The sequence below is a fragment of the Anomalospiza imberbis genome, chromosome Z (genome assembly GCF_031753505.1).
Source record: "Anomalospiza imberbis isolate Cuckoo-Finch-1a 21T00152 chromosome Z, ASM3175350v1, whole genome shotgun sequence".
Lineage (NCBI taxonomy): Eukaryota > Metazoa > Chordata > Aves > Passeriformes > Viduidae > Anomalospiza > Anomalospiza imberbis.
Window position 1 is genome coordinate 35,354,733 of NC_089721.1, and position 25,292 is coordinate 35,380,024.

Here is a 25,292-nt window from a genome sequence, read left to right on the forward strand (position 1 = left end):
GAGTTTTGGAATTGGCCTTTTCAGCGTGACTGGCCCAATGGTGTCTTACCTTTTTCAACTGACTTTTCGGACCACCACAGCCCCCAGTTTTAGGCTATGGCATCGACTTCTGTTCCCCCTCTCAGGGACAGGAAAATGCCTGGATGCCCCTGGACTCCACACAGGTTTGTGGCCTCAGATTCTCACCCTTGGATCTGAGCTTTACCACTGCTTAATCACCTGGAGCCCCCCAGACTCCACACAAGTTTGTGGCCTCAGATCCTCACCCTTGGATCTGAGCTTTACCACTGCTTCTGTTATGAATAAATTTAGGGTTGAGCCATTTGGTTGTATGTTTAACCATTGTTCTGTTTATTCCACAGTTCAAAATTATGCCTGCTCGTTCCACAGTTTAGAGGTTCGCTTGAATGTATTCACTAATTTCACCCCTGTTCATATTTCCCCTACCTGACGTATCTGCCCTTATGCCCAGTTCACACTCCAGTTGTACCCCTCTAGCTTCAATATATATATACCCTGGGGTTAACCCCCTTTGTTGGAACCCCTTTATACCTAACAAGTTGAACCCTCTGTGTCCCCTTCATGGCGTTGGGTAGTTCAGCCGCTGCTCCCTGAGGTGACTTCCTAATTCCCAGGAGGCTTAGCATATGCTACATATTAATTGCCGGACCCCAGCAGAGGACTAAAACTGGACCCAGACCGCAAACCAAAGCAAGGACTGCTCAACAATCAACATCTACAGGACAGGGAAGTGTCAAAGAATCGGAGCCAGCCTTCAACACCCATAGAGCCAGTCGCCATGACTTGAGAGAGGTCAGAACAGAGTCACCCCCTTAGACCAACAAGCCATAATCGAGTCTCTGGATGTATCCCCCAAGGGTGGAGACTCCGACCCTGCCATAATCGACAGGATCATCTACCCCTCCTCTGGGACGTCGACTTATCTGGGAGTAGCAGCGGCGTCGCGAACCCCGTACCCCCGCCCCCTTAGGCTATCTTTTAAATAAAGGCCTTATCAAGAAAGGAGCACAAGGTCTCCTGGCCCTTTTATTTACAACACTTCCACCTTCCAACCAGTTTAACCCAGAAGACCCCCGGTTTTAGGTCATCCCCCCCCACCCTTTTCCCTCCTGCCCGGATCTCCAGGGCCCATGGGAAGATGGAGGCAGGGTGCGGGGGAAGACTCCCGCTCCCTCCTCCCTGCTCTTCCCTCCCCCCCAGCTGTCCAGGGCCCATGGGAATGTGGAGGTAGGGGTTATTCACCACAAAAAAATTGCAAAATACTTTCCCAGACATCATTTTAGGCTATCAGTCACCCTCAGAACCTACTGTGGACAGCATAAACCCAAAAGCGATTCTGGTCCAGCAGTCTAATACTATCTGAACACTCACTCTTCAGGAAACAATTGAAAACTGCTTCTTGTTGGATCTACCCTTGTGACCTGACAGGCCCCTGCTTTCTAAAACTGAAAACAGGACAGACAATCTGCAGGATGGACACACACTTAAACTAGAAAAGCATAATTGTAAAAACTACTTCATGGGGACGGGAGGGAAATGGGGAGGACAGGTATGGGATAAAGGTTTTAGGATAAAGGTTCTAGCTGACGAGCTCTTTTCAGCTAGAACAAGTGAATAGGGATTGGGAAGTGGGGAGGTTACGGGGAGCCAGGGACTCCGCAAAAAAAAAATCTTTTCGGGGTACCCTGCGCCTTTGAGCGGTTTGCTCCCGGTGAACTACCCAAAATAAGGAAAAAACGGGTGTGGATTGCAGAGAAGGATATCATCTTGCTCTTGGAATAACAGGGAAAGGAGATCATGAAGTACAATTTACAATTCAGCTAAATATAAAAGGCTGTTAAAACTGGTATTACAAAATTATTTTAGCTTTGGGTTTTGGTTTCTCAGCTTCTTCCCCAATTCCAGCTCCCACCCTGTGGGATTTGGAAGGTGGAAGGTGGGAATTAGGAGCTGAAGGGGGGGCTGGTTCATGAGAGACAGGGAAGGGGCGGAGCACAGGGGAGAAAACGCAGGAAGAAGGGGATTCAGGAAAGGAGAAAGCAGAAGATGGTGCCATGCCATGTGGCTGGAGCCATCTTGACTGACACGTGGTCGTGGCTATATTGGATAATCCTGGGGTTTTGTTTAGGGGAATGCGAGTTAGGGATGAAGTTAGGGAGAAGGGAGAGCAAGGGAGGGAGAGAGTAAGACTGAGGAAGGAGGTCAGAGAACTGACAAAAGCAGTTTTTGGGGGGTGCTGTGCCTGGATTGTCTGGTGGCTCCTTTGTGGAAAATGGTGGGCTTTCGCCGCTGCTGTGGTCCAGGGCATCGGCTGCTTGGTCTCGGCGTTCCGCATGGTCTGCCAGCTCTGAAGGGGCCCCCCAGCCACCGCCAGGCAGGGGGCTGGGTGCGCTCCGTGCGGCTTCTCTGGGTGCTGGGGCGCGCACGTGCAGCAGTGGGGTCGCGGTGGGCCGGGGCCATTCCGGGGCCTGGGCCCGCGCCGCAGCCGCGCCTTACTGGGGTCGTGCCATGCCGGGGCCCGCCGATGCCACGTTGCAGCCCGGGCCCGCGCGAGGCCGGGGCCGCACCTCGCTGGACCGGGGCCGCACCAACTGGTGGTGGCGGGATTGCGGGGCATCTGCGCGGTGGTGACGGGGCCGCACGGGGCTGTGGCTGCAGCCCGGCGCAGTCACTCCGCAGTGCTGGAGGCAGCACTGAAGCGGTGTTCCATGGGGTTCTGTGCTGTACCAGCGGGGTGGTGGTGGTCTCAGGGTCATTGATCCTCGAGCCCGGAGTTGGGTGCCATTTGTAGCAGCGTACGTTTCGGGGGGGCACCCCCCGGGGGTGTCCCTGGGGGGGCCCCCTAGCCCTAGGTTGTGAGTTTGCTGGTAGCAGCAGGCAGGCAAGGAGACTCCATATGGCTTCTGAGGGTGCTAATTAGATGAGGGTTTATTGGGGGTCCTACCTCTGGAAGGCAGCATGGTTTCTGAGGGAGTGGGGGGGAAAGGGGAATGGGAGGGAAAGGGGAGGGGGAGAGGGGGGCTGAGAGAGCACCAGCCAGGAGAGCTGGCGAAGCGAGAGAGTCCCGTACCCGTGGTACACTTCACAGGGAGATTCAAAGTGGGTGCGGAACAGATTGGGCCAATGGGATTACAGTCACATGATACTTCAGGGGAGGATCACAGGCTTGGAATAAACCATACATTTTCGAGGGGTGAGACAGAGCATACCATTTAACTAAAATAACACAACACAGCACATGAAATGGAGCTGGGGAATCTACCTTGACTTCTGTGTCTGTTGTAACTCAGATCAAGTCACTGACACTTTCTCATAATGTGCTGACAGTAGGTGCATGAATAGGACTCTGCACAGGTGCACAACAGAACTCCTTGGTGTGAATTCTGGTATAACTTTTTTTTTCAGCTTTTCAACTTGAAACGTATATTTCAAATTAAGAGGTAATCAAGAGAAAAGTGAATAAATCATCCTTAGTATTCTTTCATATAAAACTTTCAACTAAACTACAGTACAAAATCCATCTCACTGTCAGAGAGAATAGAAGAAAAATACAGCATTTGAACCCGATGGTCATGACAGGGTAACCTGCAACTCAACTGATAGTACTGTTCAAGAGATTGCACAATCATGCATAACACACAGACACACTGACAAATACCAATGAAAAGTATTTATTCTGCAAGTCTGTTAATATGTTCATGGTTTTTAAACACTCTTATATGAATGAAGTCCATTTCTTGTAACTTCTGCTATGTTTCTGGCTGTAAATATATCACACATTCATGCTGAAGTCTAAAATGGATTAATACCAGTCAAAAAATATATTAACTGGATGATGTAATGCAGCCTATTCGTAAGTATCTAAAAACATCTTACTGTCACCACTAACAGCGCCCAGAGATCTTGAATCCCTCTGAAACCACAAGGGCATTTTTACTTTACAGCAAATATGTTTTTTGTAGTATTAGTTAACCACATACAATCCATAATTAGTTAAATATTTTTTTTCCTAAAGGGTTATACCAAGTGTTCTTTTTTACAACAGAAAAGCAGAAACACTTGATGATACAATTATGACTTTAAATAAATGCATAGCAGCTGATATAAATCTTACTGTATCATATTGTGCTGATTTTGGCTGGAGTAGGGCTAATTTTCTTCACAATAGCTAGTATGGAGCTGCGTTTTGGATTTGTACTGAAATTGGTATTGATACTATAGAGATGCTTTTGTTATTGCGGAACAGTGCTTGCACAGCTTCAAGGTCTTTCCTGCATCTTGTGCCACCCTGACAGTGAGTGGTACAAGAATATTCCAACTGTCTCCCCGATCTGGTTGGTGGGGGAGTGAGTGAGTGAGCAACTGTGTAGTGCTTAGATGCCAACTGGGTTTAAACCACAACACATATAATTCAGCCATAGTATTGCTGACACTGACAGTACAAGGTGATTAGCAATGCTAAACTTGATGAGAGTTTGTACCTGAAAACAATATTTTTATAGGCTCAATTAATCTTCTAAAATATAATTTCAGAAATACCAGTTCTCATGAATGTGATATTCATATGCATCTCTACTCCTTCAAATATTTAAAAAAAGTGAAACAATTCATTAAAACAAACTGTGTAGACAAAAAAAAAAAAATTATAGCCCAGGATCTGTTTTGATACAAAGGAAATTCCTTCCATAGCAAAGTATTTCTAAACAGTCACTATGCTGCTTTCCAAGTGAGTAAGTGAATGAATAGTTTTCACTAATGTTACTGGTTTAACAGTTTGTGGGAAACTTGCTCCAACACACAATGCTAATGCTTTGAATGGTTTTTGCTTACTAAGTTAAACTCAAATTATCAGACAGAAAACATTTGGGCCATTTGCAGAATGGGCTGTTGCCAGCAGTTGCTGATTTAACCCAGCAGATGTGAAAAGCCATAGACACTAATACAGTACAATTTGCTTTTGCCAATCTCAACAATGATTTTGCTCTTTGGGGTTATGTTCCACTCATGTTTCCTGGCATTGTAGAGCAGCATTCTCCACTATGAAGAGCACAGAAGCATCTGTTATTTTTCAGGTAGTTGAGCATAATCCCTGCCCTGGGAGACATTATTTATAACAAGGTTATTTGAATGCATTCAGGTAAGATTGTCCAGAAGTTTTTCACTGAACCAAGACCTCTTCATAAGTTCCGTATATAAGTTATAAGTTAAGTATAGAAGATGCAAAATAGACTCAATCACAGATTCAAATTCATGACAAATCAATTCCCAAATTAAAATTAAAATTTTGTATTTTCAAGCTACAGTTCCTGCAGACCACTAAAACAAATATCCCATAAACACTTCATACACTAGAAAACAATTGCATTTAAACTCCTTCAAGAATCAATTTATTAAATGTAAGTATTTTGTACATTAAAATATATATTACATACACATCTCAGCCAAGACAGTTAGCAAAATCCCTTTGGCATTAAAACTAAGTCACTTCCAATAGTAATGCTTTACAATGCAGCTTCAGATTTTGACAAACGTGAAGATAATTCTATGGACTAGGGTTTTTCTTAAGTTGAAAAACTAAAGTTATTGCTAGAATAACTTACTAGGCAACATTCTTCACCAATACATCAATTAATTAATCCTTTATAAATGCAAGTCATAGGTTTTTTGTCTTTTTCTTTGGACCATAACTACAGAGAAGCTCAGTTCCAAAAGATCACCCTGCAGAAGGGATACCTGTCTCCTTGGAAAACATCACATCCAGTTTGCCTACCAACTCCATTGCTACCCTTGAGAAGAGAACTGTGAGGCCGCACTAATGCAGCAGGAAATCAATTTGCATTTTGGCATACCTGATAAAGAGAAATTATACATGCCTTTCTATACAAGATTGTAATTCTATCCGGTCCTTTATGAGGTAAAATATTATGTTTTAAAGCTAAGAAAGTAGTACAATTAGAGCTGCAAGATTAATCTAGAGAACAGTGACTCTTCAATGATCACAACATGTACCGCTGTCCAGCAAATGAGAATAAATGTTAGAAGAACTGGTTTGTATCCCTATCTGTTGCATCGCGGTTTGGGGTTTAGGTTAGGGGTTCTGATCTGTTAGCTAGCCGTGTTCTGTGTACCCCCGTGCACCCCCCGTGTCTGTTCCCCTTTCCCCCGTCCCTGCAGCTGTTCACTCTGGGTCCCTGGCTGTTAGAGGCACTCCTGTGACCACTCCCCGTCCTGCCTGGAGGGTTCAGTGCCCCTCATGCCGAATTCCCATTCCCCTTCCGCCCCAGAGCGCGGGGTCCGCCCTGGTCCCGTCCCCATTGGGTCCCGTGGTCCACGTCATCGCCACGGCGCCTGCCCCCATTGGGCGGGAGGGCCCCTGCTCTCCTCGCTCTCTCCCCGATATAATCCTGCGCCTCGGAGTGCCCGACGCCGTGTTTCCTCACGCGCAAGCTGGGAGCGGGTCGCGGCGCCTCGGCACAGCTTCCCGCGGCAATAAAGGACTTTCAGCCTTGCAAGCATGGGGAATTCGGACGTTCCTTCACTCTTTACTGGTGTCTCTCGCTCGCAGTGGCGAGAATCCGCTGGCACCCCTGCCCGGACTGCGGCACGGAGCCGAGTCCGGAAACACACAGCGATCCCGGGTCCCAGAGGGAGGCGGCACTGCTCTAGATGCCAGAGCTGCCTGGGGACTGGGAAAACACGGAGATGCCGCACCTATCTTGATCAAAATATTGGCTAATCTTAGATTCTGTAGGTGTCCACTAAAAAGCAGATAACTGCTACTCATTAAATATATCAAGGGACTAGAGCCGCCAGTGGTAATAATCAAAGCTGTCAGTTATTGCCATTTCTGGAGATCAGCTGCTGGTCCAACGGTTGACAAGAATACTGGAAATTCAGGAAAAGCATTCATTTGACATTTTAACACATCCCTTTCCCTAATGACACGCGGAGCCAGACTCTAAAACTCAAAGACAGAGTGAGTTTTAAAGTAGGTATGTTTATTCGGCCGGACGCATGTGGGACATTTTCCCAAATACATGCGTGCCCTTTGCTTACACACGTGTTCTTTTATCCCCTGGAGTGTTACATATGCATTAAGTTTCTTCATGGGTCATTTCCTGGCTCCCCTCCCTCTCTGCTCTGTATGCTAATTAGCTTGTCGGTCCTCTGCACCTGCTCAGCTGTCTCTGGTGGTCGTCCCAGGCTTTGGGGGTCGTAAAAGGGATGAAGTAAGAATGGTCTTCTTCAGGCTGACTTTTCGACCCCACTGCTTTGCACATGCCCATTGATTCCTTGGCCACGGTCCAAGCCAGGGGTCAGGATCCATCTGTTTCCAGAACATAAGGGGCCCCATTTTTCAGTTGTCTTTACACCCTGTATCCTGTTTTCCATATACATTCTTCCTCCTTATCAGGTCTCTCTTTGCTGCTCTGCACGTAGTCTCTTCCTTTCCCATAGGCCAGGATACGGTATATTCTCACGTAACCTAAGGATGTGGCCCTAAGCAATATCCATTATTTTATATGCCTATTACTATTCAATACCTTCTAATTTCTATGAATAATATCTTCTAGTTCTAACCCCATGTTTCACTTAATACCTACTAAAGATTATACCAGATTTTAATAAAATGTTTCTTAGGGTTTTCAGAAAACCACATGCTTCTCAAGTGTCAGAACTTTTTTGTAGTTACATCAATCATACCTTGAAAATTGAATTTAAAACAGAATACAGGTATGTCACGGTTTGACACTGGCGCGATGCCAGCGCCCCCATGAAAATGTACTTTTTTAAATAATTGCTGTGAGATGTGATCAGGAACAGAGCAGAACAGGCCCAAGCTTAGTAACAAAGAAAAGAACTTTATTAAACTACTACTACTATAAAAACTACAAACACTAAATCCTGGATGAAGACCTTCCAAAACACCCCTCCTCCTCCCACCTAATTTCCAAACAAACTCAACACTGAGACACCACCCGGGATCCTGATCAAATTGCCACCCTTCAGATAATCAAATACTCAGTCCTTCAAGGGAGACAGGAGTCTCTCCTGTGCCACAGACCCCCCAGGAAACACAATTGCCACCCTTGTGTCTCCATGTCACACATGGCAACCGCCCAGAGAACATCTGCCACGGTGACACTCTCCTTTCCATGTCACAGTGTTCTCACCACTGTGCATGGACAGACTGCTCATAGGGCTCCTTTAAGGATGCTTTGCCATGGACCAAAAGAGACAACAGTTCAGTTTCTCATCTCGGGACTACAGTCCCCCCCATTTTCCCCTGGGGCTGAGGGTCCAAGACAGAGATCTTCTTCTCCTCTTCTTCTTCCTTGAAGACAGAGGGCCTCTCCACACCTTCTTCAACTCTCCTCCGTTCTCTCCACTCCTCTGTTGGTAATCACTGAAACAGGTGTCTTGGCTCACCAACGCACCCCCCTAAGTGCAGCTTCTGTCAGGAGAATTTGGTTCAGTCTATGGCTAACAAGAAAAGTCCAGCCACAAGCCGCTCCATCATCTCCTTCCAACTCAAGAATTTCTTCTTCCATCATCTCGGATCCCAGACTGTCTCTCTTCTACTTCAAATCAAGGAGGAGTAATATTTTACAAAGTCTTCATTTCCCAAGAAAGGGTTAAAAGTTCAGACTCCCTGGATGGCTGAAATCTCTGCCCAGCAGCCGATTCCCAAGGCCAAGGCCGGGCACCTTCCCTCGTCTCCTTCTCCTCCACGCTGGCAAAGTTACAGGTGCCGTCTGGACTCTCTGTCTCTTCCCTCTGGGGGGGGATGACAAAGGCATCTCCGCTTCTCTCCACCCTTCTGTCCACAGGAGCTGGCTCGGTTCCAGTCCTTCTATCCCTCGGCTCACCTTGACCAGGCCACATGGCTTCCCCTCCCCCACCCAGCCCCATGGCTGGGCAGGGGAGATCTGCACAGCACCCTAACCAGAACCAAAGAGAGCGAGCTCTTGGGAGTTCCTGCTTTTAACCCCCTGTGTTCTCAGAGGCGTATCCCTATCTTCAGTGGTCATTTCAGGTGCCAATATCCAAACTTGACCACTGTTTGGTTTGACCCAACTTCCTGAAAAAAATCACTTCCATGTCAAACCACGACAAGGTACCAGAGAAAATGACAGAAAATACATTTTTCTAGCACACTTAGACTGTTGAAGGGGTAAATAGTGCTGGACTCTTCTGTGCTAAATGATGAGGATATATGAAAAACATACATAAATTATGTCCTTGATTAACCCATGCTAACACAAAAGCAAAGTATTTTAAAGAATTAAAACTTCAATCAACAAAACATTATGGGAGGGAAAGCAATACTGGAAATTGCAATATCAATGTGGTAAATGTAAACATGCCTCTATCAACTGGTTAGCAAAATTTTATCTACCTATGCAACACCAGGAAAAAAAACATTTCTTTCTTAAGTATGTGAGAATCTTCAACCAAAATCTCCCATTTTAAGCTCTGAAACAAAAGAATAGTAACTGCATCAACAAGTATAGTTTTCCCCTATTTTAGTAGAGTTGGACTATTTATGATGTTACTAAACAAGCCTTAAATGGTTTGATTTCTAATAATATCAAATCAAGCACATCTCACAGGATGCTGACAGTGAATGTAAAAACCAAGGTTTCTTCTCATAGCAGAAGCCACTGTTTCCATTTACAAAAGTTCTCTCTTTCTGCTTCCTTATCTTACAAACTAATGAAAGAAAAATGACTATGAAATTCTGAATCACACTTAAAATGCTAAAAAACATATACAAAAGCCCCATACTGAATTCAGTCTATACACTATAATTATATTATTTAGGGCAATGTGAAATTTCAGTCAACTTGAATCTAAAAACAGTTTCTAATGTTCCATGACCAAATAGTGCTGGAAAGAAATCTCTGGGACCAATCAATGTGCATGCAAAGTTAGTATGCTTGCTCCTTCTGCTGAATTTGCTTTTTTGTTGCTTAAGGGAGCAGAAATACAACTGTATTAAATACAACAGAATATTATTACCACAAGTTAACATACTGCATTGAGTATAAAACCAAGGTTCATTACATAAAAATTGTTAGTATGTTGAGTGTGACATACAGCCCATACTGTACTGCTGCACTTATTTTCTTGAACTGGCAACTTGAGCTACAATTTCTCAGATTGATTCCCCAGTCTAGTATTTCTCAGTGCTCAATCTTTTGGGCATTAATTCCACAAGAAGTCAGACGTACACAAAGAAAGGCTTCAGGGAGAGTGAAAAAAATAACACCAACAGAAAACAAATAATCAATTAACCTAATTATTTTTCATAAAGGAATACAAAACATATATAAGAATATACAGTGATAAGAAGAAAGCACAAAACTCAAATGTCCAAGTGATTCTGTAAAAAAAATTCATTTCTGCCAAAGAACTCTGTATTAAAAGTGAATTCAGAAAATCTCTGCTAAGATTTAAGCATGCTCTTCAACACAATAATATTCTATTTGCAAAATTACGATTCTGAAATGGCTGACAGTATCAAAGAATGGTGCCTACATGTTATTAACATCTGCTGATCACCTCTATTCACAGAAATCTTAATAGAATGGTAGTATCTGAAAGACTTCAATTATATTAATGTGAATATATATTATCTGTATTAGAAATGGTTACAGACCGTCAGAATACTTTCCAACTTGTGGAAGGTGATACAAGTTCAATGAAATAAAAAGTCTCTATTTCTTAACTTTTCACAACACCACTAGCCTTTATCTTCTTCCTTTATTTTGTTTGCAGTTATTATTTTACTGGACCCTAATAAATTAAAATACAAACTAATGTACAACACATAAATCTCCCTTGTAACACAGTCAGAAATTACTGTACCAAGAGACTATACTATCATAGTCTCAGCCAGCATCATTTTTGCCCAAAACCATAGAGAACAAGAACTAAGTATTAATGCTGAATTACATTTCTACTAACTACTATCCAGAATATGGATGAAGCACCTTCATAAAGACAAATGTAATCATTAGCAACTTGGTACTGATTACTTCCCTAGTATCTGACACAATCTTGAGAAAACTCAAAATCATCTAGCCATTCATCTTTAACCCTCATGCTATCACGTGTCAGACAATTTAAAGGGGCTACAGCCTGCCAGTCTCCTTCATCTGTTCTTCAATCTTTGTCTTGGATATAAACATTCTGCTCACCAAATGCTACTGTTTCTCTTTTGGTGCCCTTACAAAAGTTAGCCAATAATTAGATTACAATGAGAGACAGGTGCATGAAAATAATAATCCCAGTTCCAGCTAGGAAATACCAAAACTTGCCATGTCCAATAAAACTCCAAATTACTTCCTTCAATCAGTAAGCAGACATGCTTAATGGCTACTGATTCTAAGACAGCTCTTACTTTCCTAACAAAATACACCCTTATCTATTGGAAGGACAATAATCATGCAAAGAGGAAAGACTTTAAGGTGTATGATTTCTTGTCAGGATGTTGCTACTTTCACAAAACATAAATACACCAGGAATTTGGCAAACTACTGGATGAGATAGAGAATGTCTTGGCATTACAAAAATCCTTGACTCAAAACTGTCATCATATCATCATCTAGCCAGATTATATCATACACAATGAATGTAAATAGGAAATTCACAATATGTTTCAAACGTAATGTTGAAAAAGCATCAGCAGGCAAAAGGAATTTAATCTCTAATTTTAAAAGAGCACTTTTACTACAACCTACCACATATTAAGTCTTTAATTACTTTACTAGATGCAATTTAATATTAATATCATCCTGCAAATTACCATAACATTTTCTGAAATATTCTCTGTCTAGCCCTGAAGGTATTCAAACATACTCGTATATGATACAGATCATGGGTCTAAGCTGTCTCTAATTTTCAGAATGATGCTTAACAGCTAATTGAAGTATCATGCTTAGCAAAGCTGCAACTCAGATAAAAAATAAAAGTATAGCTTTCCAAAACTAGTGAGGCAGAAGACATAAATCAATTACTTCAGGGTTGAAACAAGGAGGGAGATGTATTGATGAGAGGACAGTTGAACCTACAGCAGTGAGCTCAACAATGCCTAACTTGCCAACTGAAAGTATAATACTGTTTGATTATAAGGAGAAGAATCAATTAACAGGCATGCTGTCTCTCAAGTCAAGAAAATTTATCTGCAGCTGTAAGAAACAGCTACTGTTAATGAAATGTATTTGAGAGGGAAAAAATCAGGTAAAAATTGCAGGTAAACACTGAAGTATGCAGTGATGTTGGAATCAGACCCGTAGTTACAGACATGGCAAGAGCTCCAGATTATCAAACTATCTGAGGGAGCATGAGAATTAAACTCCAGTTCTGCTAACTGAGGAGATACTGGAAAACAGCACCCGAAACTTTTTTGGTTTACAGCACTAAAATGCTACAGTGATATGAAAAAGGAATATTTTTGTTTTCCATTGTGATCTATACTTTTGATGCACATTTCCATAATCTTCACAAGTTACACTTGATAAAATAAAGCAGCTTTATTCATGAACTTTGGGTGGTTGTATACATGATTGCTGGGTAAAGCAGATTTACTTTTTATATTTACTTCAGAGAAGGAAACCCCTATGTTGGGAAGATTTCTTGGATTTTGTAGCCTGTCTGCACAAGGCAGTGACTCTCTAAATGCCTATATTTATAGTCTCATAAAACCATAAAATTATCATCAGAAAAATGTATTAAATAGTCCACTCACCTTCATCACTAGTTGCTTGCTGTTTAACCAAAGTCATTGGAGATCTAGCTGGGGGTTTATGTAGTGGATGACGCCAACTCTTAGATATTTTCTTTGTTTAAACTTCCTCTGACTGAATGGAAAAGATGCAACTAATTTAGTATGTAATTCTGCATAATTAATTATGAAAAACATAAACATTCTTCTGTAAACAAGCACAGATATCAAGTCTGTAAATGCTACCACAGTATACTTGAAGGACCTTTAGTGTACCAATACAACACTTGCCTCTAATTAAGAATATATATTTTAATTTAAGAAGTGCAATCCTTGTCATACACAAATCATTTCAGGTATAATTTACTGCAGCTCTTCCCAACTTAGCATAAATCCCGTTTTGCTCATGTGATATTTGAGTGGAAGCTCAGCATCCTCCTGATTTTCTGCAAAAAATTCTGCATACCTGTAGTACAATACAGTCACTAACTCTGGCTAGAAAAATGAAGCAGAAACCCACTGGCTTAGTTTGTGAAAGATTCCAAAATTCCTCAAGAATAAAAAATCTAAAAAAAAAAAATCTGGCGTTGAGATAAGAAATCAAGAGTCCTGATAAATTATTAACATGTTGATTTAGTATATGAAGAAATTATTTTCTCCCTCAAACACCCCTATGTACATTAAGTTTTAAGTTATTCAAGCTTCAAGAATTAAGGCCAACACTTCAAAGTCTTGAAGCGCCACTGGAGGAATCCTAAAGAAAATGAGTTACTAGTGGTGTCTGGAGGTTCAGGAGTAGAGGAAGGGCAAGGACACTGGCAGAGGGGTGGGAAGGACTGAGTTTCACACAATTCTTATGGACCACAGCATTCTGTGCCTCAAGATCCTGAATCCAACCTAGCAGACTACACACATGCCCCTTGAAATAAATAAATTATAAAACAACATTATATTTACCATGATAAGCAGAGGGCAGAAGATATGGTCAAAGCACAGGACAGGTTTATGGTCTAGAACAGTTAGTAATTAAGTAAAAAGGGAACTGTCAAGCTTTTTAAATTGCATTTGTACAGTACGCTTCTTCACTTAAAAGAGAAAGAAAGAATACGCAGTAATACTACAGAAAATCTGAAACCTAATATATCAATATAACGTGGTTGAAAGGCACAGGAAGGCACAGGAATCTCTAATACATGTTAATTAAGCACTGAGATGTTTGTACTGCTCCTTATTATGGTGGAAAGGCTGGATCCAAGAGTATCAAAACTTACAACATTGAAAAAAATCATTACAGTTCACATATGTGGAAGAGTCAGCTAGATTTTTAGTTTAGCTTCTAAAATATATTCCCCATGAAGTCTCACAACTTGGCAGTGGATTTACTGCTTTCTCTCTGCCAATTTGAGATTCAGCTCACCACTCAGAAAGCTACTGACAATCACCACAACTTAATTTTTCATTTTGCATCCCGAAGTCAAAGCTGACCATGCATCATAGCTGAATAGCAAGAGGGGAAAAAAAGGTCATGTTTGTAGGTGGCCCAAAAGAGAAAACATTATTAAAACCTACTGTTTAAAAATTGAAAATATATTCCTTTTAATAGTGGGATTTTTTCCTTCAAGTGTTTCCCGTACGTATTTTAGCTCATTTTCAAAATCCAAGAATAGTAAGCAGGTGAAGCTCACAGCCCTGCTTATATTGGCAGGCAGTGAATATGGGAATAGCTTTGAGAATAGTTGCTGACACTTCAAATTCACAAATGTAAAGTGAAATTACTAAACATCTAAAATAACAGGGAAAAATATGTCAATAAGCAAACTCCAAAAACAGTCTGCTTTCGGATCAAAATTGCCACTCTTGCCTAAACACTTCAAAACACGTTCAAATTATCATCTGATTAAAATAATGCACATTCTTAAATGCTTTAATATGGATATCAGATCTCATTAGAAAAACACTCATTCATATTTTATTAAATCAAGAATATATTACTATTATGATGTAATTTGTTTCGCATACACAAGATACTTCCATTCTGTCTTCTTTACCCTTTTTTACAATGGGCAATTCTCCAAGTTCCAAACTACTTCCAGAATTTTCTAGGTTGCTGATATCATCCTCTGTCGAGACACTTTCTTCTCTATCTAGATTTTCTGCTTCATGAGTTTGTCCATCTGCTTTATTGTATGGTATGGATGAAGCATATTGATTCTGAGATTTCAAACTGTCTTCTTTTCTACATCTATCAGAAGCAGTCTTGCTGGCCACAGAATCTTCAAGTGAAAAGGAAAAATGACTGGAATCTATCCTGTCCTCATCTTCCATTTTTGTTTTCTCTAGTACAGGAACATGGCTCAAAATTGAGTCAGAAGGGATGTTTCCTATAAATTAAGATTATGATTTGTTAATAAATGCCACTTTACATTACCATATTGAATTTCACAGCAATCTAAATTATTCAAATTCAAAGCATGGTTCCTCATTTAGAAATCATACAGAAAACCATTTGGTGGAAGGGCATACACAAATGTGGAGCATAGGTTTTATCAAAGAATAAATTAAATGTAAATGGTTTGAGTTTAGAGTATTAAATATAGCTTTCATCACTTAATCAGTATTTTGCATTTGAATTATAGCAGGTCTTCATTTAATTCAAAATAATCAATATTCATGCAGCTTCCTTAGTCTTTACTCAGATCGCCTATATGCAGTTTAAGTCAATGACAAAAATATAAAAGGCTGGTATATTGAACCTTTTACCCTGCATTTTATACCTATTATGCCTGTTTAAAAATGAAAATAACCAAAGATTAATGGTATATAATTACAAAGACATAATTCAAATAGATACCAAGAATATTTTTCAAACAACAGCATCAATCTAAAAATGAAAAGCAATTAGTATAATTCTATTTTTTAAAAATTGGCATAATTGTATATTCAAGTAATTTTGAAGAGTAAAATTGAGTGGATTTTACTTTATAAAAATTCTTCTTCTGTTGATGCTTGCATTGGAAAGACAGAACAATGAGCTAGAGAGATCACTCAAAAAACATTCCTGACGAACTCTGGCATACACTGCAGTGAATTCTGATTCAGGAACACATCCATGATATTAAAGAAAATGGTTTCTGTTAAGTTCCTTGCTATTCTTTCTTCACAAAAGTTATTAACTTGTTTTTTCTGAAAAATTTCCTTTCAAGTCCAGTGAATATAGTACTCAGTAACACAAAGACAATAGTAAAATGTAATCTCTGGGCACAAACAGTACTGCTTCAACTGAGAACAATGGACATACTAGTTAAGACAATGCAGAGCAAACTACCTTCTTCAACACGAAGAAAATGTCTAAAAATATATCTAAAAATGTCCATTTTCCTACAAAAGTCCAGGCACCACACCTCAAGAGGACAAAGGAGAGAGGGCAGCTCTCCACTCATCTCGGCTTTTCCTTCCCTTGTCCATAAACACAGAATGGGTGGTAACTAAGTACTATTTTCTCTGCGGTCATGAACATTCCAAACTCTATTAAAAGTTGTGGGAAGATGCAAAGCAATACCAACTTAAATTAAAAAAAAAAAAAATCCTAGAACAGACCTGGAAATGTTACAATAGAGCACCAGATAACTTGTGCAGAGGAATTTCTAAATTTCCATATTGCAATATCTTGGTATCTTTATGTGAATCAATCATGGTGATTATCACCTCCAAGTAAGCACTAACTATTAACATTCACAATAATTAAACAATGTCTATATGCAATTTGAAAGTGAATTTTCAGTAGCAATATAAAGCAAAATAGGACCTTCTAAACTTGAAGTTAGAAGTCCAGTTTGCCTTATGAACAGGAATGAGGAATTGTATCAGAATTACAATGGAATGTGAAATAGAATAAATTAAGTTCAGAATAGACCAACTTTATTAGAATAAAAATTGTGCGGAGGGGAGAAAAAAAATCTTTGCCTTGACAAGGCCTTAATTGCTGTCAGTTAGCTCCAGAGGAAATTAACAAGAATCTGGAGGCTCAAAATACAGCATTTTTGTGCACAGGTATAGAACATTTATAATTTGTAGGTTCATCATGTAAATACATGTAGCATACTCACAAGGATATATGTTCTGTCCTGTTTGAATAGTATTAAGACATTCTGTATCATTTCCATATCAAAAACATTTTGCTTTAACATATATGACTCCACTGAAGAAATATAATTTACAAAACCTCACTTTTATTGCTCCTTTAAAAAACACTTAATTAAAAGAGTTATGGTGGTATCACTCTCAATTCAGAATATTGACTTTCGTATTTTCTTTTTCTCACCAAATATCAATCCTCTTTGCATAAATAACTCTCTGTGTAAATATTTTAGTATGCTACTCTAGGATAATACTTTAGTTTAACATCCACTGATTTGTCACATTAGAGTATAAACAGCCTACAACTTACATGTGAAACATAATCAGTGCTCATCTCACCTGCAATCTTGACATGATCCAATAAATGCTGATGCACATGCATTCTACTACTGTTTTCTTCTTCCCCAGAAGGCAATCCTGTGTTTACCACTCTCATTTTTTTTTCTGGTTCTTCACTGACCTTGAAGCCATCAGTAGCTGCTTCAGTCACTATGATTTTTGCATCAGCTACCATGGCAGATACTCTCTTGTCCTCTGGAGTTTTAAGCTTTTTAGATCGAGATCTGGTGTGCTGGAAGCTGTTATAGGAGATATTGCTGTCAGAGTAGAAAGTCTGTCTTGGATAAGATAAAGCATCTACCAATGTATGTCCCTTTTACCTGCCTAAAGTGGTAAAAAACTGACAAATTTTCACCTTCTTGTGTTGAGATAGTGCTACAATTTATTAAGTGATAGATTAACAATTGATTTGATTTAACCTTCTAATCTTTTATCACCATTCCCTGGCAAAGCTGTTTCTAAAAGTAAAACCGTCTTTAAATAACTATTGCTTAACTAGTACAAAAACTGGCTTTTTAATAAGTCATTCTTTTGAACGCAAAAAAAGAACTATCCTTACAAGAATAATGAAGACAAAACTCTCTGAGTAGCAGTAAAATCAGGTGATATTTCCAAACCCTAGTGCTAATAAAAGACTAGTCTGAATATCCTTGTAAAAGCTGATCTGTATGGAAGTTTTTTAATTAGTTTTAACAGAACCAACAAGCATCTGAAAAAGGTAAAAATTATGACCAGTAAATATTTTGAAAAGCTACAATATCAAGCAATATATATAATTATTCTGTGTTAAAAAAAAAGTTGAAATTAAGGATTGAGCTAAGTTTTTGCACCCTCAGATGTATAAGGGAAAGCTTAAGGCAGGAGAAATGGCAAACCCATTAGAAATAGGCTCATAATTTATATGCTCAGAATAAATGTAATAGAAAATTAGTCCAGTTTCAAATTCAATTATGTGACACGAGGAGTATTTCATGTCATCATACAGGAGGTTTCAAAGCTCATAACACATTAGAGATAAAAGCACTGCTATTGCAGGTGAATTTTACAAATTTTAAGTGAGTTTTACAAAGGTCTTGCAGCTTGGATTCTACACATCTCTAGAAAAATATTTTGCTGCCCCTTTATTCCGTGTCTAAAAATGTGCATCTTTCAACACACTCTTTTATAAAATAGAAATTTCCAGAAAATTTGCCAAAGTATGTGACAACCATCAGTTCCCATTGTAAATAACAGAAAGTATTATTACTAGTTACATGCAGTCATTAGACGTTATACTTTGCTGGAACTTTTATCATTCCCATAATCAAAATGATAATTTTAACCAACACATTACACTAGAAACAAAGCTGAATAAACATTTTATCCTCCTCTGCAATGCACGCTGTTACCATGCCTGAAAAGAAGCTGACTCAAGATTTAAACAGCACTGGAGCTGTGTTTGTTAGCTTAGCAAGGTGCATAAATTAGCCCATGTGTTCCTGTGATAAAACTTTCAATGCAGTTACTAAAAAGTCTTTGTTTTTACTCTGAACCACCTATCCATAAGTGTACTACCAAATTAATCACTGCTGGTCCAAGCAGGAATTTGCATTTATGCTGTACTATAGATGCAGGGAAACCTACTACAAGGGAAAAATGGCATTCACATTTGATTTAAGACCAAGTTTAGAAAGCCACTACACTGTAAAATTATTTGGAGAAGGAAGATCTTTAAAAAATCAGTATTATCTCCAACTCAAAAAGCCACACTAAAATACCAGGATTCCAATAGAACTGCCCACCTTTGGCTAGGAATTAAGTAGATCTTTGTTAGATAATGAAGAAGAAAATCCATAAAGATCCTGTTAAGTAAGACAGGAAAGCACAATTGTACAAAAAATGTGCAAAGCAAACAAAAAACAAAATGCATCTCAATAAAATAGATGTAAAACTGCTTTAAAAGGTCAAAGCTTTTATAGCTTCAGTGACAAGCTGAGAGACTTTATTCTCCTAAGTGTCTTTATTCTCCTAAATTTCTTCTCCTAAATTTCTGGTGGTGTCAGGACCACCGAGATTAAGACTTTATTATGATCTGCCACTGACCTGTGGTAGACAAAAGACAGATTTTGGCTGCAGCACTGCAAGAGTGTGACAAATAGGCAGTGGTACCTCCTTAGAGTAAAATAGCAGTGAGGGCTAAAACTATTACTAGAGACTTGAAACAGCTAGTAGGATTCTATCAGCTTTATGGTAAATTTTTCCTGTTTAATCTCCTTTTCAGCTCTTAGGAGTCTTTTCCTTTGTTTTTTGGTTATTGTGATCTCTAGAAACAATGGTAACCATCCATACCTTGAAAATTACACTGGAATAACCCTTACTAAAGAAAGATTTTAAGTGACACACTTGAATGCATTTTGATGTTCTCCATAATCACTAACTTTTTTAAGTACACACAAAACTTATAAGTTAAATTTTCACAGTTGCTCTGAAAAAAGACTGGCTTGTCTCCAGGTTCATCTTAAGACAGAAAACAGAAAAACCATTTTTGTCTGAAGGAAATGAATTAAAAGAAAACATGTGACAGTTTAAGCCCAGCTGAAAGTTAAAGTCCATGCAGCCATTCCTCTCTCTCCAGCCCCTCCAGTGAGAGAAGGTGGGGGGGGGGGGGGGGAGGAAGAGAAAGAGAGAGAGAGAGAGAGGTGGGGGGGAGAGAGAAAAGACAGAGATTGTGAGTTGAGATAACAATTTACTGGAAACAGCAACAAGATAAAAAAATTAACAGTAACAGCAACAATACTAATAACAACAGTTTATATAAGCAGGTGACTACACAAAAAATGCCAATTTGAATCCAATCAATCCAGAGCCATGAGGCTTTCTGAGACAAAATGACATTATAGCCCCCAGGCCGTGGGTGCACACCATACCCCCTTCCTTCTCAGAGAATCCCCTTATTTCTGTCCCCCACCAATGATGTGTGTGGTAAAGAACAATGTAGGCACAACCACACAGCTCCAAGCTCCACACCCACACTGCTACTATGAGAAAATAAAACCTGTTGTGGTCAAAACTAAGACAACATCAGAGGAAGTGGCCAAAATGAAACAGAAAGGACACTGGTATCATATAAAGACAATTAAATAGATGGCAAAGAAGCATAATTACCTCTTCGGAAAGTTCTGTATTATCCTTCTTCTCTGTAGACAGATGTTCACTTCAGGTGTTGATTCAGGAGTTGGTTTTGTATGATCAATGGTATATAAATCCTTGCCCTGTTTCCACAGCTGGTATCTCTCTGGTTGAAACTTCCTCACAAAAACATCTATGGATATTGACACCATGTCTCTCCTACAAGCGCACGGTAAGAGAAGAGAGGTATTTTTAAGTGACAAGTACTGGAATATGCCACACTTTGCAGTTAAAAAGCCCAGAACAAAAATCCCACATGTACAAACCAATTCTACTTTAATCCGTATCTTCCTTTTTCACTTTTCCTCAATTTTCAAGAGGAAAGGATTATTCAAAAGAAAACACTATCTGAACCAATGTGTCACACTAGGATTCCCAAAAGTCTTAAGGACACTCCATTGTTTCATTAACTCCTATGGGTTAAGAACAAAAAGAAACTATAGCATTCTTTCTGCGCTATTAGCTGGCTTTGATAATTTTAAGCAAACCTTGCTACCTTGAATCCAGAGATTGCACATACCTTGAGTGACATCAGAATTTAACTTATAAAAATAACTCATGTAGTATCCTGTTGACCCAAAGGTCTCTACAGGCATTTACAGTCCCAGCACTTAACTCTTCAAAACATAAATACATACAAGTACCACATGAAGTTATAGTTTTGTCCATTTTTTTTCTACAAGGAGTAGAAAGGAAGCAAGAGAGAGGAGTATTATGTCTGAGGTCTGGAAGGGTGTGCCATATCCATGTAATCCAATCCACTGTACAGTGCAAACTCTAGAATCACCCGTAATACTTTCTTCATCAACTTTAATCTAATCCCTGACTTTAGCCCCCCCAAGAATTTTTGCATTGTTTTTCTTATGCATCTGCATAGAGTATTTTTGTCCTATTTGAATAGAATCTAAATGGTCATGAAAATGCAAAGGAGCCTCCACTTGAAATATTGTAGATGCTGACTCAATTTTCAGATTAAAGCCATTGTACCCAATATCCAAAAATACTCGACAGTAGGCAACTACATTAAGTAAAACAATACATCTAAGAGCACATAAACTACTATAGTGGGTTAATTCTGGCTGACTGCTGGGTGTCCATCAAGATCCCTTTCCCTTTCCCCTCCACAATAGGACAGGGGGAGAAAATAAGATGGAAAATATCACAGGTCTAGATAAGGACAGGCAGATCACTGACCAACTACTATATTTGACTTCTCTTGAGGAAATTATATTAATGTCAAGTAATAAGAGATTATGATAGTGAGAAAAATTAACAAAACTAAAACCAGCTTCCTTCACACCCATTTTTCAGGCTTTACTTCACTCCTGACTGGTGTCTGCGGGGATGTTTCTTTCACATTTTTCTCACTCCTTTCTCTCACACCTGCTGCAGAGTGATTTTTATTCTTTCTAAATTTGCTATCACATGAATGCCACCAGAGTTGCTGACAGGCTCAGCTTTGGGCAACAGCAAGTTCATTGGGGAGTCAGCTGGATTTGGCTCTGTCCAGTGTGTGGGCTGCTCCTGATCAACAGATGGTGGTTATTAGACACTGCTAAAGCAACTCTACACTACCAGAACCTTGCTACAAAAACCTTTGCAATATTTTTTCAAATTGAAAGCAAATTGATCGGCTAAAACATAGTCTTACATGAAAAAACTTTGAAAGAAATTTGCTATAGGTAAATAACTCTGTTAAAGCACAAAACTGAGACAGTATTTCTTTCACGTAAGAAGAGGTGTACAGAAAAATCTGGTAAATTAATGGCCTGGCTTTATGGTTTACTACAGCTAGCTTTATTACATTTTTTTAAACTAGCAGAAACACACAAAGCACTGAATGCTACTTTCCTACTAGCTAGGTTTCTGCACACTAAATGCAGATTTCTTTACCTACTATTTCCATCTATAATTTCTAGTTCACCCTTCTTCCTCTTTAAATTCATAAGATATATAATGAAAAAGCATCTGAGACGTGTTAAAAATGCTTGCTTTCCTTTCAATATGTCAACACTGATATGCTGTATATTCACAACACTGCCATCTAATGGAGGATGAAATGGAAAGAAGGAAAAAAATTCAAGACAGAAATTGTAGTTTTATGCAGCTGCTTTTAATTATAGTTTTTATCCAAAAAACCATCTGAATGTTCCCTTTTCAAACAACATGCATATACACACTTATACATGCACTCTGTAAAAAACTCAAACATATTGGAAATAGTAAGTTCCATTCAGAGAGTCCTTGATTGGATACAATGAGAGCAAAAAAAAAGCAATGAAGACAGTTCTGTATACTGGAAAAGTGCACAGAAATCCACAGTAATATTTTTAACTTTTAAAACTGAAATTTGTAAAATAAAGACAAACAACAGTGGATTTTCTCTCCCTTTAACGCACAAAATCTTTTCACATTTGAGCCGTGTTGCGACAAACCAATAAGAAATTATGGTTAAAGCCAAAATTTTCCTGTTAAACACCAAGACTTCCAGTGCCTTGACAAAAAATAATTACTTAAGTAAGCACTGAAGCATTAAGAAAGAAAATACATCTAGAAATAAAATGTATTCTATGATGGAATGATAATAAGGTATTAAAATACTCAAATCACATCCAAATGGGACACAATTTCTGTCTTTCAGTAAACTTTGATCAGTTTCCATTTCATTTTAACAGAACTACTGCAGCAGAATTTTAAAATCAGGCAGGTGTTAGAAATACAGTAGATATTTTTAAGTTTTCAAACTTTAAAATAATGCTTTTGAGTAAAAAGTAACAGTGTTAACATCATGCTCAACAGTATCACTGCCCCAAGAAACAGAAGACAGGCTGCTAGGCACTGAAGGGTGGAAATACTTGGAATTACCATATCAGATGACATCAGCAGATAAATTCTGAAAATAATTTCTACTCATATTTCCTCGAATGATTCAAGGAAAAATAAAACACCACAAACACAAAAATTGTTGCTTTGATAAATAATCTGGAGGATCTTCCATTCTTCTTGGTGGTGGTGGTTTTTACTAGTTTTAATTCATTTCTCATTTGGCTGGCTTGTAGCTGGCAGTTGAGTAACTTCCTGCTCCTAACTTGAACAAGTGACTAAAAGATTCTCTCCAAAACAAATCTAAATGTGATTCTGTTGAAGAAAACTCCTGGGAAAACACAAAATGGACATTTCCCTGTCTACTTAAGTATTCAGTGATTTTTTTTTTAACTTGTAATATTTTTTAAAGTAAATGCAAAATCTAAGTAATTGGACTACCATGTAAAAGGCAGCTGATGTTACCATAAATAAATGTCACAACTTTTTTACTGGTAACAATTATTTTCTATATACAATAGAATTAGTTTGATACTTATTCTTCAAACAAAGACTAGGTGTGACAATCAGCATACTTGACTCCTTCACAATTCTTACTATTAAATTCTTACTATTAACATCATCAGTGATGATGGTTCAGGCCAAATTTGGCAAATTGTCCTTCTTCAGGCCAAATCTGGAAGAGAACCCCCAAAGGGGTTCCTCTAGAAGGCAGATTCAATCCTCCCCTCCCCCAACCAGTTCAGGAAAAATACCTCCTTGGAGAAAAGTGGAAAAAAACATTTATTAAACAAGCAAACCTAAACAGTATTAAACAATAAAACCTCTTGCCGCTCCAAAAGAGAGACAAACTCAGAAAGTCCCCTCCATAACCTGCAGCTCAGCTCACTCAGTCTCTCATCAGTCCATCCGGCACTGGAAATGCCGCGGCCCAGGCCTGGCCCGCTGGGCCACAGGTGCGAGCTCTTCTGGGTGTTCAGTCCAGAGCAGGTTTGAACAGGTCCAAAGAAAAGGAAAAGCCACAGTCCAGAGAACCGTTGCCTCAGCTAGCTAAAACTAACTAAAAAGCAAAGGAGAGCTCTGTCTCGCTGTCTGTCCATCCGCAGACAACACAGTCCAGGAGCAGGAATGTGGAGGAGTGAGTGCAGTTTCTGAAAACAAACTGCGCTTCTTCTCTCCCGCTTCACTTCTAGAACAAGTCTTAAAAGTGCAAAACTTATTATTCATCATAAACAGGACAGACAATTGGGGATAAAAGCATCATATAGTTAACCCAGGACATACCACCACTAAAATTATTATTTATCCTGTCATATATATACAGCTTGAAAGTAAGCAATTCAACTAAAATATATTAGGAAAGATAAACCTTTACAGAATTAACTGTAAGAAAAAGGTTTAAGCAACTTTAACTAATTGGCAGAAGTATATGTGAGATGTATTTGTGATATGAGAAAATCACCTATGAGAGACATAGGCAGCCAAAACGATGTTTTTAAACACATATTATTTGTGAATGGAAAAGAGAATAATTATCTTATAGTTTAGATTTTTTTTTCCATTTTGTACTCTGATTAAGGAAAATATAAAAGAATATACAGCAAGCTTCTATACTTATACATATTAAGTTAAACACATATTCTTAAGCACACACTAAAACATATGATGTACTTAAAAAGAGTTTTTATAAAACATTTTTTATATCAATAGGAAGTGCATGCCTTATGGGTCTTTCCAGCTTTTCATCATTAGTATTTAATATTAATATTTAACAATGAAAAGCTCTTTAAGCAAATAAATTACAGAATTTTTAAAACTAGCATAAAAACATCTGTAGAGAATATCAATTTTGCCACAACAGAAAGCTAATAGATGATTTATTATTTCACCAGTAGTAGAGGAGTAGCATTTCTTAGAAGCATAGTTTTAAGCACAGAAATCTATATCCAGAGTCAAGTCTTCGTGGTTTGCATTTTTATTTTTTAGTTCAATGAATTATACCTCTGATGCATCTTGTAAGATATGAACTGATGTCTTTGTTCACAAAAGCAACTTCTCCACCAAAATGTTAGTT

At 38.9% G+C, this 25,292-nt stretch overlaps 1 protein-coding gene across 1 annotated transcript in view; it reads right to left on the bottom strand.

The window, feature by feature from the left end:
- The window catches only part of LOC137465341 (lysine-specific demethylase 4C-like), a 117,836-nt gene extending 97,240 nt beyond the window's left edge, over positions 1-20,596 (bottom strand). The window contains 4 exon segments of the mRNA XM_068177359.1: positions 12,776-12,854; positions 14,771-15,132; positions 17,228-17,466; positions 20,372-20,596. Coding sequence (XP_068033460.1) covers positions 12,776-12,854; positions 14,771-15,132; positions 17,228-17,466; positions 20,372-20,547 — 856 coding nt within the window. The 5' untranslated portion in view covers positions 20,548-20,596.
- Between the last annotated feature and the right edge of the window lie 4,696 nt (positions 20,597-25,292).